This window comes from Apteryx rowi, unplaced genomic scaffold (genome assembly GCF_003343035.1).
Source record: "Apteryx rowi isolate R43461 unplaced genomic scaffold, aptRow1 scaffold_205, whole genome shotgun sequence".
Lineage (NCBI taxonomy): Eukaryota > Metazoa > Chordata > Aves > Apterygiformes > Apterygidae > Apteryx > Apteryx rowi.
Genome location: NW_020448364.1, coordinates 542990 through 559287, shown reverse-complemented (window position 1 = coordinate 559287; position 16298 = coordinate 542990). Strand labels below are relative to the sequence as shown.

Sequence of the window (16298 nt, the reverse complement as noted above, 5' to 3'; positions counted from 1 at the left end):
ATCCAATGTAAGGTAGTTTTCTAGACTCCATCCAGCATCAATGGAGAGCGACTTGGGCTCTTATCAGTTTTCTGCTATGGTCAATTGAGAGAGACTAATCTAATGTAAGGCGTACTATCTAGCTTGGGGTCATGTTTTAGGACATTGCCTTGCATGCATATTTTTCTCTTGGTACACCAAGAAAGAAATTGCTTTATCAGATTTTAGAAAAGATACCTATTTAGGATAGATGCAGTTAGGTGGGATAAACCCCACCTTTAATCTCTGTATAAGCTGAGTTCCTGGCCAGGTTTGGCTGTCCTTATTTATCCAGAGATGTAAATTATTTTCAGGCACCAGGCAAACCAGGGGTTAAATCAACATAGATTTTATTGCCGTGAAATGTTCAATCAAATGTGGTCATTATCTTCATAGACTCATGTAAAACAGGTAGCTTGTATAGGAAATAGAAATATAAAAGATTATGTTTTTCACCACTGAATTATAAATTAAGTTAAATTAAGTGGAAAGAAAAAACAAAACAAAACTCCAAACCAATAAATAGGACATTGTTTGTTGGTGACCAAGTGCGCACTCACATTTAAATACAATCACAACAGCTGCTGTACAGAACAGAATTCATTGTACAAAATAAAGAAAAGAAAAGAATAGCAATAAAAAATATCAGACCTCTCCAAATGACCTTCATCTGGCAAAGGAAAATAGCATTATCTTCTTCTCTCCCCCATTCCCCACACAGCTATACTTGAAGTCTTGTAGAACCTGTAATGAGGTCAGAGGCAGAGGATATTTTTATAATTACAGTTCCTGTATAATTATGTTCATTGATTTTCCTTGTGTTGCAGGCTAGTGTCTTCTATTAATGCTGTTTCTTCTTGCCCTTAAAAATATGTAATTAGAGCAGCAGAGCTATCTCTCCAAAGGGTAAAAGAAAGTCAGATGACCTTGGAATTCACCAGCAGCCCTTTTGGATACCCAAGATATCTAAGACCAAAAATTGTTTATTGTTGTTAAGAAAAAGAAAAGCCATTAGAGAACATGGCTCTTAGGACACTAAAGCAGCCCCTCTCGAAAGAGCCTTGCTGCAAAGTGCTGAGCCACAGCTGTGCCAGTGATTCATGTTCAAAGGAGGAAATGAGCTGGGGAAGTATTTACACAGAGGTCCAGGATTTGGAAGGACTATACATTGTGCTTGCTTTGTAGCAGATATTTTTTGCTTTTAGCAAAAGTTAAAGAGAAGCTTCAAAGAATGGATTCCTTGTTGGTTTGGAGAGCTAAAGTCTTCTCCCAATGGATGCTGGAGTTTATCTTTAAAAAAGTAGAGTCCAAATTCATCCCTTGTGCCAGTTCTCCAAGGCAACAGACTGATACCTGAAAGGAATTAGGGTTTCGGATGGCAGCAAACTGCTCTGTATTGCAGCAAGAAGGACAAAACTCTTGACAGTCTTCAGTTGAAGGTGGCAGGATCATCACTGCTTGTCTGTGGTTCACTCCCCTTTACCAGCCACATGAATACTGTTCCAATTCTCTTGTCATCTGCATAAAACTCTCCTTTTGCTACATTTCTCTACTTTTAAATGGTACTAATGGAAGTTAGTGTGAAAAGAGGTCCAAAACTTAGGGCTGAGACCGGAAATGAGAATCTCACCCCTAGCTCTGCCAGAGGCTCACCTTCAAAACTTAGTCAATGTAGCTGGTGTTTGTGCTCACCTTACTCTCTGTGAATAACACCTTGCTCTATAAACAAATGCATGTGGTTAGTCAGTGAGTCTACTTGATGAGTGGGTTACTAATAAGTCCAAGTAGCAATAGCTGGGCTTTGTGATTCAAATGTATTACGGCTTTTGGTCCTAATATATAGCACTAAAATACAGTATATAAGGTAAGTTCTGGGACCTTCTTACTGTATTTTGAGATCTGTGGTGGGAAAGCTGGAATACTGCTGAACTTTATAAAGTTGGGCAATGGGCTGAAGTACAACAGGATCCAAATACTCAGCCAGCACTTGAACTGTGTATCCATTTTTGAAGTTTACAACCCTTAATGACTCACTGCTTTGGGGATGGAGGTTTGGACACTTTTCTGTATTCCCTAGATTTTTTGACCTGAATGGAATAAACAATTTCATGATCTCTCAAAAGGAGGACTTTTTTCAGACCAGATTTATTTGAAAGTCAAAAAGGTACAAATATACTTGAATTTGCCACCCAGTAACTTCAAACCATGCCCTTCCTTCAGGCTGATCTAATTCATGAATGTGTTCTGAGATGGTAACATTTCCACAGAGACAAGGACTAAAAACAGAAGAAAGCAATGGGAATGTGCTTGTATATGTGGAAAATGGATAAGAACTTAGGCTGAAATTTTCAGAGGAACATCAGTGAATTCATTGCTTAAAACCCCACTGAAAGTTCCAATTTCAAAAACCGAAGACATTTTGACACCAAGGTGCTCTTACAGGTAGTTCAACAGAAAAGGTTGTAATAATTATTTTTCCTCTCAACAAAATTAATGAAATACCTACAGATAAAAAAATCACAGAGAGCATGTGAATGTCAACAAACCTTGCAGATACCTTTTTAAAAGAATTTTACTTTCAAAAGGTGTGAAGATATTAAAGAAAAAAAAAACAGGGGAAAGACCAGGATGCAAATGTAGATAGCTTCTTAATGTTAAGAATCTCAGGGAGTTCAATCAGCCTGAATAAATTCTGTACAGAAACATTCTTAAAAATCTGTAGAGGTCAATGGGACAAAAGCTGGAAGTTAAGGGGGTTCAGCAGTGCTCAGCTTCATTAATATTAATAGATCAAAGGGTAGTCCAGATTAAAAATAATTTGTTACCTGAAGAGCAGAGACTGACAGTAACTGTGCAACAACAGAAGATGTAAGTCTTTAAATAAATTATTGTAAGGACTTTGGAATGTATCCTGAATAGCTGAATATTCCAAATAATGCTGTATACATGTTATTTCCAATATTAGTTATTTGAATAAGATAATAATAAAATAATTCTGCTTTCTCAACAGTTTTACAGAATAAGCTACATAGCGACTCATTCCCCCTATCTCCAGGAGTTTGATATTTTAGTGACAAAAATTGAAAAGGAATTTTTAAATTTTTTTCTTTTCTTTTTTCCCCCCATCAAAATCTACTTCACAATTAAACGGCTTTACAATACATTTTCATATGGCAAGTCTGTTTATCTGACACAGTCAAACACTTAAAAATTTTCCCCTCTCCTTTTCTCCCCCTCAGTTTGGGCAATAGAAATAGAAGTATGAGTTTCTTTTTCACTCTCAATCGGTGGTGAGCTGCTTTCACACTCAGGTATCTCATGTTCTAGAGTAATTCTGCAATGCTTCTGTTGCAGGCATCACTGGGGAACATTCATTTGATTTTAGCACTTTTCCACAGGTGCCGAAGTGAAAAATTCATTCAGTAAAGGTTAAGTTCTGTTAGGCACTTAGCTGATCTTAGTGAGTCAGGGAGGTGGAGTCCCATGGACACACATCTACTTCCTTCACTGCATACAGAGGGAGCCTAGACTGATTGCATTAAAGTAGGTGTCTCAGTTATATACCTACCATAGGTAGGACGAATCTGGGCTAAACCACAGGGTTCCACTTGATTTGCAGATTTCCTTACACAAGCAGATAGGGGCTCAGTTAACTCCTAATATATTTCCTAATTGATGGCAACATCCCTACTGATGTCAAGAGGAACAGCATCATGCCATAATTGCTCTGACCCTGTTAATTCAGTTTGGCTCCTTACAGCATAGCTGCAAATGCCCTTGGATAGTCTTCACATCCCCCAGGTCTGTGAGTCTATAGCTGATCATCCAAGACGTAATGCATCTTAACTAGCTCTAGAAATATACAGTGTAGTCACCTGTGTATGAGCACTTTTATCCTGTTTGCTTTATATCTAGTTGAGAAAAACACACAATTCCAGGGCATGATTCATCATTACTTTGGGATGAGATTCATCTTCACCCTGCAAGTGCCTTTTCCTCTCCACTGGTTATAGGGAGAGAAAGATGACTACTCCATGCGCAATGGAAAATGCCACCATTAAATTCCAGCTATTACCTGTGGAGAGACAGGCACTTCCACATGATTCCTGCTACTTGCCTTGGACACCTGGTGTGGGGTTCAGTTGGCTACCCACAGGTATCTGTCTAGTGCTGTCTTCTGGGATACTCCAGTTCCTGCTCCAGGAGGGTCCTCATCTCCTGTAGGTTTCATGTCATACCTGTCAAAACCCTGTGGCTGTCTTAGATGCCCTAAAGCATCTCAAATGGTGCTAAACACTCACATGTGGGCAACTATATGTTGTCTTACTGTAGCATGAGACGAATTGTCCTTTGGAAGAAAAGTTCTGGCTCTGTTGATTTTAAAGGGAGTTTAGATGGCCAGCATAACCCCACCCTATCATTTCTAACTTTCTCAGTAAAGTTTTATCAGCAAAACAAGAAAAGGAATGGAATAAAAGTCTTGTTAAAGGATGAGTTAGAACGTGGCTGGAAAAAGCCTCTGGGCTCAGAGAGGCTTGATTTCAAAGTATGCCTCAAATGTTTTCTTTGTGAAGATGTGTGGTAGGTAGTAAAGTAATATTTCAGAAGTACAAGAGCTAGGTTATTAACCCTTTAGCTGTTGTGGACCAAGCCAATCTGTCTTGGTTGTCATTTTGGTTTATTTTATTTTATTTTTTTTTCTGTAAGTGAGTGGATTCTGGTGAACCTCTGCACCTCAGTTGGATTTCTAAAGACAATAAAGCTGCAGAAACTAGTTGTTGAAGAAAAGAAAGTATCATAAAATCAAGGCAACACAAAAGGCGACTCCAATTGCCTGCATTCATCCGGTTAAACAGAGACCCAGATACGGCAGACTGCAGTGCTGTGGGACCAGGGGCTGAGAAGAGAGAGGACAGAAGCCCGTGCTGTCATTTAATCTGAAGTTCACAAAGGGATCAGGGCTCTTACTGAAACTATCAATGTTTTTTTCACTTTAGTCTGTGACACTCTTCTCGCAAGAGACACCATGGCTGCTTCTTGAATGGTCAGGACAGTTTCCTAACAGGTTCTGGCCTCATTCCAGTGCAGCTTTATTGTACATTCCTATGTCGGGGTATACAGCCCCCAACACTGAACAGTTCATTCGTCCCACGACCCAAGGATTCCTCTCTTGCCAGGTTTCCATAGTGTGTCCCAATGGTGAGTGGATCAGGCATTTCTGATGGATCAGAGGAAGCCCTTCTTTCAATCTAGCCAGCGTGTGAGCAAAGCCATTATGCTGGAACCGTGTGCCCCACAACGGATGTGCTGGCCCTAACTATGCTGCCGGAGAAGAAAGTGCTTCAAGTTAGCCTGTGACAAATTTCATGTGCCACCTCAGCCAAGTCCAGAAGTGCTTATAAAAAACAGTGTTAGTGTATCATTCAGAACAATCAAATACTACGTGCACGAAAAAGTAGTTTAGAGCAACATAAATTTTAAAAAAGTGACAATTTCATCACACATTTACTGTACACTGCTGTTCTTAGTGTTGAATACTTTCCTCTCTCACGCTCTCTTTCTCTCTTTTAATCTTTCTCTTTTTCTTTTCTTTTTTTTCTTTTTTTCTTTTTTTTTCTTTTTTCCCCCTTTTTTTGGATTTGCTCCACTGGAGATAAATCACCCTCAATGATATATATATTTAAAAAAAATATCAGCAGCAAGACTCTCTTGAAATAGATTCTGTTTGATGTAGCTAGTCTGTCTTTTCTGTTTTGCCCTCTTTCACAGCAGCCTCTGAAGTTTTCCGCAGGGGGGCTTTCTCCGAGTTGGCGTGTCCTTGGCCGGATTCCGCCGCTCCTCCGTTTTTGTGCGATGTGTGCTTTTCCAAGTAGTTCAGCATTTCACTGAGAACAGTTTGGAAAGTGCTTAGGGCAGCACATATTGCAGGAGTTCCAAAACCATGAGTGATCAAACTATAAATGGGGGAGAGACAGAGAGAAAAAGAAAGAAATGCACACGCACACATAAATATATAAGCACTCACATACATTGAAGAGTTTACAGTACACTGACTTTGCTACAGTGAAATTCAAGATTTGCTCCCTAAACTATTTATTACCTGTGGGAGAAACAGAAAAGAGAAGAGCAGTAGAGCAGACTACATACAGCTTCAAAGGTTGTTTTTGGTAGGAACATCAGCTCTGAAACACCATGAGACAGATCCTCAGCTGATGTATATTGACACAGCATCGTTGACTTCAGAGAGGTCAGGAGAGGATCTGTGCCCTAGGCTCTCTAGCATTGCTACTGTTTCGCTCCCAGAAGGGATGACTTCCTCCGTCTCAGGTAGATGAAATCAGTTGTGTGTGGCTTATTCAGTCTCCCAAACCAGACTCTTAAACAACAAGTTCTGATTATCCTGCGTGGACATATGGCTGCATCTGTACTGGGAATGAAGCAATGCCAAGGTGCAATCTTTGACCCTCATGGCAACTGGCATAGTTTGGCCATGCCCATGCCACTAAGCCCTCTGAGCATCCAACAGGGTGGAATCCAAACTGCCTGTTGGGAATGGTCCTTGGCCAATGCTAATGCCCAAACAATGTCCAGGAAATGTTTTGGAGAGACGTAGTTCAGCCAGAGACTGTTCTAACAATTTAATAGTAAAAATAACTAAGTTCCAACAGTCTTGTCCTGGTGGTGTTGAATTTGCTAGTGTAAATTTACCCCACAGCACTTTTTATCCAAATAAGGAGTTTTCTCAAGACAACATGAATTTGTCTTGCTGTAATGCTGCACTGCAAAGTAGCTGAATGTCAGTGGTGCTTCTCGCTCACAATTACTGAAATGATTTATTAATGCAGTGGACAGGCAGAGCTGCAGTGGGTTGGTCTCTAAATTTAGAGGAGCATTTCAGTGCACACATAAGTACCTATAGTTGATTGAAATGCTCTTGGGCCACAAGCATGTAGGTTTCCCACAGGTCCTGTGTCATAGATATCAGCACTGTGAGGATGTCTCAACTGCCCTAGGACATTTCAAATGGCACTAGAGACCTGTTTTTAGGTAACTGACTCCAGACCTATCTGCCTAAACTTTGTGTGCACAGTGTGACATAGTCATGTAAAGCCTAGGACATCTCAAATAGCCCTAGATACCTTTGTATGGACAACCAAATTATTGTTATAATGACTTATTTTGGTAGGCTCTAAATCCCCCCAAAATCCCTCAACATTGTTAGTTTTCATTTAGAAACATAAATGGAAAATTATTTTAACGGTTAAAATGTCACTGCAGTTTTAAAAGTCTTATTTCAATTATCTCAGTTCTGTTGAGATGATAAATAAGACAGGGATAGAAACAGGATCTGATTTTTGAGTTCACTAGCATTTTGGGGAAATCAATATTTCATATTGTTTTAGATGAAGAAAAAAATCAGATTACAGTGATACCAAACCTATGGGGGTCCCACTCAAAATGAGAGCTCAGTTTGGAGATATCCCTCCACTTCAGACTGGAAGTGGTCCAGTCTTTTATGAATGGTCTCCCAAAGGCACTATCAATTACTAAATAACTAGCTTTTAGGATGTTTATCCATCAGTCTCCAGGCACTTTTCAAAGGAGGATATTATGTTTATCCCAATTAGTAATGAGATGAAAATGGTAATTAAATATTTACAAGGACTCTTTTGCAGACACCAATTAATGATATCACGTGACTCTTGAAGTTTGGACTCTCAAAGTTTGGACTTGTTATTACAAAAAAAAAAAAGATAATTTTTCTTGAGCATTAAAAAAGAGGTAAATATACCTGGCTATAAATTTCAAACTTTTTTTGAGAAATGTCTGGCACACCAGGAAAAAAGTCATCATAAGCCATGTTTTTAATAATAGCAATAGCAACATCACCAGTAGTAGTAAAATAATAGCATTTTTTAGTGCTTCAAGCCCAAGATTTAGGAGTCAGGTGACTTCAAGAAGATTCCAGTTTGCATTTTATCATCATTTCTTGCTTTTGTAAGTCCAGAGAAATGACTGAAAATGCAAAGGAACTTATAATACCAGAAAGCAATGAAAAGGAAGTCCAAATGTATCGTTACTAGTTTAATGTCTCATAATTTTTACACTGCTTATGGGATCTTCTGGGATTTTGGAAAATGGCTACTACTGAGAGATATATTAAATATTTACAAACTTGCATGCAAGAGAAACTAGTTAATCTATTTTAAGAGTTGGCAATATCTGAAAAAAATCATTTCCAATAGATGAAAAAAAAAAGTTTTACAAAGGTTTGAGTAGAAAAAATATCTTCTGTCTTGCTTCTCTTTGAACATTTCTCCATGTCTTGAGCAGAAAAAGAAATAGTATTGTGTTCATATCATAGCTCAATACACCCTGAAGAGCAAAGTGGGAATACTGTAGTGGAAAGTTACAGGGATTGGCTCAGAAATGATCCACGGGGTTAAGATAAAACTTTAATGTTCTCAAATGATGAACAAAACTGTAGAAAACACCAGGATGGGACAAAGTCTGATATCAAGGTGTGTAAGTGTAGGTGTCTACAAGTATATGTATACATCAGCTGTGTCTAAACTCCCATTATAGTCCAAGGGAGCTTAATTCATTTTCCTATACTTAAGACTCTACAGTCATTTGAGTTGCCCTATGGTGCCAAGACATCTGCATCAGGTGGCCAGATAACCCAGAGGGCTTACGGGAGACCAGCACCCTTCTGAAGAAGTAATGGGCTGGTGGAATACCTCATAGCATTTAAAAAGACACTGCATGCTTATCTTTACTCAGCTATATTTTCCTTGAAGAGCTTGCCTAGATCTTCACTGGCAATAATGGCAGCTCGGATACCCAGGTCATATTGACACACAAAGTTATTGGCATTTTATCCAGAGCAAGATACTACACTTCTTGTCTGAAAACCAGTGCTCACAGGAGAAGGTTTATAGGAGCCTATCTCCTTTTAGCTTCTCATATACAACTAATCATCAAACACAGCAGTTTTTTTCATGATAAAGCTTTGCATTTCCTATGGGGGAAAAATAGTGAAATGGCACTGCAGTGTCTCATGGGAACTCTAGTTTGGGTTCCTGATGAGTGTATTCTTCTCCACAGATGGGGATATGCAAAACCCATTAAATTCCCCATGATGCTCTGCTTGGATTTCATTGAAAGAAACCATTTCATGCAAAATTTCTGACCAGCCCTCCTTGCTCCTGTGAGCATTTTTAGCCACACCTTATGTAATGACCATAAAAAGGCTGAGAGGTATTATTTTCTACTTTATCTTATTTTTTTATAAGTAATTCCCCGCTCTAATTTTGTTGAACTTTATTCATCTGCAAATTAAAGTCTTTGAAAAATCTAAGAATGTTGGATAGTTGTTCTTTGCTGATCAAAATATGTTTCCAGTCAGGGGAGAAAGTTTAATTTTATATTTAAATGCAAGGTATGACAGACAGAAGGCTAATGGCAAAGCATTCAAATGTGCTTCCTGGAAGTCACATTTAATTGTCTGATTTTTCAGAGTGACCGAACTCCCTCTGAATACAGTCCAATTTTGGTAGGCCCCACACCTAGGAAGTGAGTTGCTTTCATAGTGATACTTTAGATTTTAGAGCCTAATTTAAACATTGTGGCTTCATAATGGAGTCATCTGGGTATTCTCAGCTCTGTACTGTGTTACATTTCATTGTGACTCCTATAAACTAGTGACTTAATTGTTCTAAAAGGCAAAGCTAAAATCCCTGATTTTGGTACTGTGCATAGAGATCTGAAGAAAGAAAGCAATGAATAGCAGGCCAAGATATTATAAACCCTTATGCTTAAGGACATCCAGACCTGCCTGCAATCCTGCCCAGCACTATGATGCAATTATGTCTGCTCATGTTTTAATGATGGCCTTACTTAGAAGTGAAAAGATCCAAGTGTGCCTGAAGGCTTGGACTCTTGTTTGGCAGCTACCTCAAGGACTCCTCCATACCCCAGGCTGGTGAAACTCCGACATGCTGCAAAAGAAACAGATTCCCTCTCCATGGGGGAGGAAGAGGCCATCTGCACTGAATCTTTATATCCTCATTTAAAATAAATAAATACTGTAAAACAATGTTAATAAAGAAAAAAGCAAGCTTGAACTTGGTCTAAGTTTCTCAGAACTCTGAATATGAAAGACACTGCATGTTTACCAAAATTTAACAAAACATAGTGGATGGCAAAATGAGAAATCAGATAAGATTTTCATAGCTGTAGAGTAAATGGAAACAGGTTTGGTTATCTTTACTAATATGAGCAGAATATAAAGTTAGAGTTGCTTCTGCTGACTTCAGGGTGCTTCTACTGATTTCAAGATGTTCCCTCTGAAGGTTGCCTGGGGAATTAATTTGTGCTAACTTTACCTGAGAAAGTCTCTAGGCCTAACCATGTTGCATGATTAGTCTGAGTGTCAAGATAAACATTGGAACATGACCTGCATATACTACAGGGATAATCGTTGTATAGAATCAGGGTGGCAAACAGCAGATACAAAAGTTGCAAAGCTTGAAGTAGGCCCTGATGATTGTTTTCCACTCATAACTAAACAAGTGCATTATGGAAATGTCTTCCTAAGCAGACAGATCTGTTTTTACTGTTCATAAAAGCAATGAAGTTTCCATGAGAGAGTCGGGAGAGAAGTGCTAGAGCTGATGCCTTGTATTTCCAAAATATTCTATTTCAACTGTGCAGATTTTGGACCTCAGGGTTGATCTTCTACACTAGGAGAATGCCCAGGGGAAGTCTCTGAAACATCCAAGACTGAGACTATGGACTGTTTCAGAGCTACAGGCCAAAGATAAAGCTGGGGACGGTGGTGCAGGTGGCACTCACAGAAGCCCTTGGGTACTCACCAAGAAGTGTTTCTAGCAAAGCATGTTATACCGCAATAATAAAACACTAGATAACCCTGTAACTGGCTGATTTCCAATGAGGGGGGAAAAAAAAGAAAAGTGCAAGCTTCAGGCTAACTATGGATGAAAAAAATCTGGTCTTGTTGTCCATCGCTACCTGGGGAGCCAAACAGACTGAAGAAACCACAAAGAGATCCAAGACAAGTGGGTGCTTTTGAAAAAGAGCAAGCATGTACCCCATACAGCCATCAACTCCTTCAGCCTCTCCTTTTCCTTAGTCAGCTGTCACATCTCTGCCCTATGACAAGGCAAAGAAGCAAATGAGATGAGATTCAACCAACTTGCTGTCATGCATAGACTTTTCTTGTAAAGCAGCTAATACAGCCAAGAAGTTGCACTGAGAAAGACCAAGACCTACGGACACAGTGATGACAGAGAAGAATGCAGCTTTCTAACCCAGTCATTTGGGAATGAGAAGATGGCATTCCTTTTCCTGCGAATCAGGTGACTGCCTTAAATGTTTTAAGAAATATTAAGTGTTGGACTGAAAAACAAAATCAACCCTGCCAAGCTTTTTTCATCTTTGCGGAACGTATGTATGTCCTTTTCTCCACAATCATAAAATTTATTTGTTAATGAGGAGGATAAAGAGAACAAAACTGAGATTCTCATCTATTTCCTGACTCCAGAAACTGTGACTTTAACAGTATCTGGTATCACAAGACTCACAACACAAATAATACAATTTGGCAATAGTGGCAATTCATCACCCGCTCACAAAAATCTCCTAATTCTTCTTAAAGGAAGAGCAGGAAAAGACGTAAGATGGTATCCTTGAGAAAGGGAATGAGGGGTGATCCCAGAGGAAGGAGCCCTAATGACTTTTGCAAACAAGGAGCAAAGTAAAACAAAAAATAAAAAACAAACAAAGAAAAAAACAGACAAAAGAAAAAGAAAAACAAAAAACAAGAAATGAAAAAAACCAAGAAATGAAAGAAACAAGAAATGAAAAAAAACCCTGAAAACCAAAAAAAGAAAAGAGAAAAGAGAAAAGGAAAAAGGAACAAAAGGAAAAAGGAAAAAGAAAAAAAAAGGAAAAAGAAAAAAGGAAATAACAATTTGTTGATTACTATACCTCAGCCCTAAGAACCAGTGCTGTCCCTCTGCAATAGCTGAATCTAAAACCAGATTGAGAGAGACCATGGAAATCAGGGAACTCTAGAGGGCACCAGAGCTGCTTCACCACGAACTTCGTAGCTCACCAGGCTTCTTCCAGTCCATGCATCCAAACAGAAAGCTGCTACCACCAATCAAGATGACTGGAATTATGACAGCAGCTGCTCTAACTACTGATGGGCAAAGAAGAGCACCAGAGAGAGAACAATATGCAAGGGGGTAAGCAGATCTGTAAAGGCAACCCATCAGTAAGGCTTTGGGCTTGGCTCTTTGTTGCAATTTAAAAAAATGTGTCGAGCTTCAAAACCCACTTCATTGCTCTCTTTTACCCTTCAGAAAGAAGAATGCTACTTTCTCTCGGCTCCCAAAGTCTGAGCCGCTGCTTTCTTGCTTGTCGCTTTTCCGTGTCACCTTGTCAGCGTGATGCCAGGTGCTCGCAGGAGGCTGACAGCTCCAGGCTCAGACTAGCTAAATGACAAAACTCTCGTCTCAAACGGTTTCACAGGAAGGGTGTTTCATAGCAGCTGGATTGCTAGGCAAAACGCACAAAAATTTGTGAGGATGCTGATTGCTTTCATTATCTAGCTTTAGTATTTTGAGCCTATTATTTTTTTGTCTGTTTATATACGGTTTCTCCACTGAGAAAAGTGTCACTTGCAAGAAAGTGTTCCCTTTGCTTTTTTGCTGTCTTTATCTTTTATATATAAAATCAATGATCTGGGTGTAATTTGTATCTTGACTTAGTCATTTGTATTAAGAAGAAATGTAACCTTGAAGTTAAAGGATCAAATCCAACTTCTGTAACCGGTAGGTGTTCTTCTTTCCTTATATGATGGACGACATCACTAGGATATCTAAGCTTTTGATACAGTACAGATTCTTATGGTTACAAGTGTCCCTAAAGCAGATGTAGAAGATATGTTTATACCCCAATTTTACAAGTAAGAAAAGTGAGATCAAGGGATTGACTAACAAGGTCAGGGAGTCTGTGCACTTGTAAGCCAAGAAATGTGCGCAGATCTCTTGAGTATAATCTCAGCAAATCCTCTCTTTATAAGTTTTTGTGTTTTTTTGTGCCACATTTTTTGGCTTCCAAGCACAGAATTTGGATCACTTTCAGTGAGTTCTCTGGTAACTCCAGTTTCTATTGGATCTTTCTGAAAAAAAAAAAATCACTAATTTTTTGGTGATTCAGTAAGTCCTTTTTTTGACCTCTGACTTATACAGTTTCTAGTGTTTTAATAACGAAGAAAAACTCAAAAGATCATCTGCAAAATAAAAGCCCTAAAGCATTGTGTTTGACATTGTGGACATATAATTTGGCAAAACCAAGATGAAATCTCAGTATGTTACTATTTTTTTGGGGGGGTGGTGGTTAAAAAAGACTTCCTTCAAAAAATAATAATAATAAAAAAAAGATATCTACTCCACATTAAAACATTAATAATTCTAACTTCTACCAGGTAAGCAGAGACCACTCATTTCCAGGAGCGTGAATCTGCCCATACAATTAGCAGAGCTACTTTCCCAGTATAAACCCAACTCCTGCTTTCACCTAAAGACTGAGCAGTCCCAGGCAGACAGCAAGGCTGCTCAGAAGCAAGGACAGGCTATGAAGGCAATGACAAGAAGACGTGTATCAGTGTGACTCTCAGATCCATGGATGAGTCTGTGGGAAGGTCAGAAAGTACAGTGAAGTGGAAGAGGTAAGTAGATACAAGCCTTCTCTCCAGTCAACAGGAGAGGGATAGGGTATAAAACACGGAAAATACCATCATGAGTGGTTTGGGCATTTGTTCAGGATGCAGGGATGTCCTAAATTCTGATCCTTATGCTGAAGGCTGCATAGGTACTTTATTGATTAACTTAAATATAAAATGAATAAGGCAGAATCCTTGCTGCGGAACTCTAGCTTTGTCTTAATGCACAAGCCACTACATTATACAGTCATATTCTCTCATTCTCACTCCAACCTTAATTTTTCCTCTGCAAATGGGAGCAGCTTGAAGAGGAGGGATGGAAAGTGAACACGAAGGCTCACACGTGCCTGCTTGTCACCTGGCTTTAGACCATTTGTCTGGAAGGTAGGGGCAGTAACTCTCATTTCCCCATCAAAGGGAAAGTGTCAAGCCTGTGTCTCGCATATATGGGGTGAATATGTTGGCCTCTGAGATACTCAGAGAAATGCCGTCATCAAGTCCCTTTTTCACAGCTGAAACAGGGCACCTCACTGCAAGACTTTAAGCAAATACTCTCACTTAGTGCCCTGACCTTTAGTGAGCTCATTTGAGCCCCATAAACCGTATGAGGGAGGCAAAGGATAGAAATCACTTCATTAAACATAGGCTTCTCGCACCATCAGCACTGCTGTGGGGCATCCAGAGCATGGGGCTGGTAGATATGAGACAGGACTCACAAAAACGCCTTAAACTCAGGGAGGGCAGACAAAGGTGAGACAGGATGACCTGGTACCTCTAAAATAACCCTAGATCCCTATGATCAGACACTTGAATCCCCCCGGAGTACTTAAACTGGAGGTAGGAGATGCCTGTAGTCATCTATACCTGTGTCAGCAAAGTAAGAGTGCCCAGGCTCCTTCTCTGGTCCTGAGCCATGTAGAACAGTCTGACCTCATTTTCACTACTGGTTTCACTACTAACTTGTAAGGTTATGGCAATATCTAAGCTTCCAGTTGGGAACAGTCCCTTGACTGTAATAATGCTGACTTGTGCCTGGGAATTGTTTGAGATGATAAGAGTTGGTCTAGGCCAGATTCATACAAGGAACCACCATAGCAATCCAACTTCATGGACAATTGTGTTCCAGTGTCTGGGACCATATCCACACGGTTTAATAGATTAGTTTGCATATATCTTTGGGGGGATCTTAATTACCCCATGTCCCCATTGCCTCTCTGAAATAGGACAGAAGCATTTCCCATCTTCACAGCAGGGATCTATACAACTGAAAGCGGCTGTCTGGTTCATCTAGTCTAGTTCTCTGCTATGGAGGGGACCTGATGCACTAAATGCCTGGGAGGATCTAAGGTACCAGACAGACGGATAACATGCAAGATAACCCCAACCGGTTCATCAAGATCTAGCTGCACACCGTTAACTGCAGATGGCTAGGGCTCGATGATTGCAGTAGTTAACATTGTTTCAGAATCAGCAGAAGAAACTGCTGACCTGCAACGCACCCAGTCAGCTCTGGTGAGTTAGTGGCAGGATTATATGTGTTGGGTTTAGCCAAGCCTTCACCATATTCCATAATGACTACCTGCACCATATGGTCCCTGAGCGTGTGTCTCAGAGCTCTCATGCCTTCAGACAGGCTTGTCTTCATCTGCTCGTGATTGCCCTGGTTCACCATTTTCAAGGTTTTCTAAGGAGAGCTGCTCTCAAATCATTATATAGGTGCTTTGATTACATCCATCTTTTTGCTTTCTTTAACTCTGCCAATTCCCCTTTTCCCTCTCATCCCCTTGGATAATTGAGAGCTGTCTCTCAGTTTCACTGAGTGTGCAGATAGGCGCTTTTATCTGTTCTGAAACCAAAGAAAACCAACTTCTAATACTAGGGAGAGATTTGTATAACCTTGCTATCCTGAAAAAATAAATCAAGATGAAATCTCAGCTTAACTGACATCAGTGGGATTTGAAAATGATTTTAGTTTCAGGATAAATTAGAAACCCAGCTTTTTTTTTCTTGCATACACAGACACATGCACATGTACACAGAAGTGAGAGAAGAAACTCTGAATTATAAGTAATAGGAGGCATTTTAAAATAAAGTATTTTCTCTAAAAAACTTTTTCCTCCCTCCCTCCCTTTCTTTCTCTTTCTTTCTTTCTTTCTTTTTCTTTCTTTCTCTTTCTTTCTTTCTCTGTCTCTCTCTCTCTCTTTCCTCTTTCCTCCTTCCTCTGTCCTCTCTCTTCCTTCCTATTTTGTCATGCCCACTGCATTTTGAAAGCAAAGGGCTGGAGAAATGGGCTCCTCTCATTAAAGTGGTGGAAACATTTGGGTTCTTTTCTAGTACCAGTATGCTGGTTGTGTGTGTTGGTTTTTCTTTCTCATTGAAAATCCTCATAGTCAGCTTTGGCCTTTACAGAATGTCTACAGCCAGCTTGATGGGATAAAATCCTGTGCAAACACGAGGAGGACCATCGATTTAATGGCTTTGCGCTCTACTGCAATGGACTCATACATGCTGATACATGGATCAGCCT

General features: G+C 39.7%; 1 protein-coding gene across 2 annotated transcripts in view; it reads right to left on the bottom strand.

Moving 5' to 3' along the window:
* Positions 1 to 5752: 5752 nt before the first annotated feature.
* The window catches only part of TFAP2D (transcription factor AP-2 delta), a 47639-nt gene continuing 37093 nt past the window's right edge, over positions 5753 to 16298 (bottom strand). For both annotated transcript variants that reach the window (XM_026063964.1, XM_026063963.1), the window contains one exon: positions 5753 to 5972. In XM_026063964.1, the coding sequence (XP_025919749.1) occupies positions 5753 to 5972 (220 nt within the window). The remainder of the gene's footprint in view (positions 5973 to 16298) is intronic.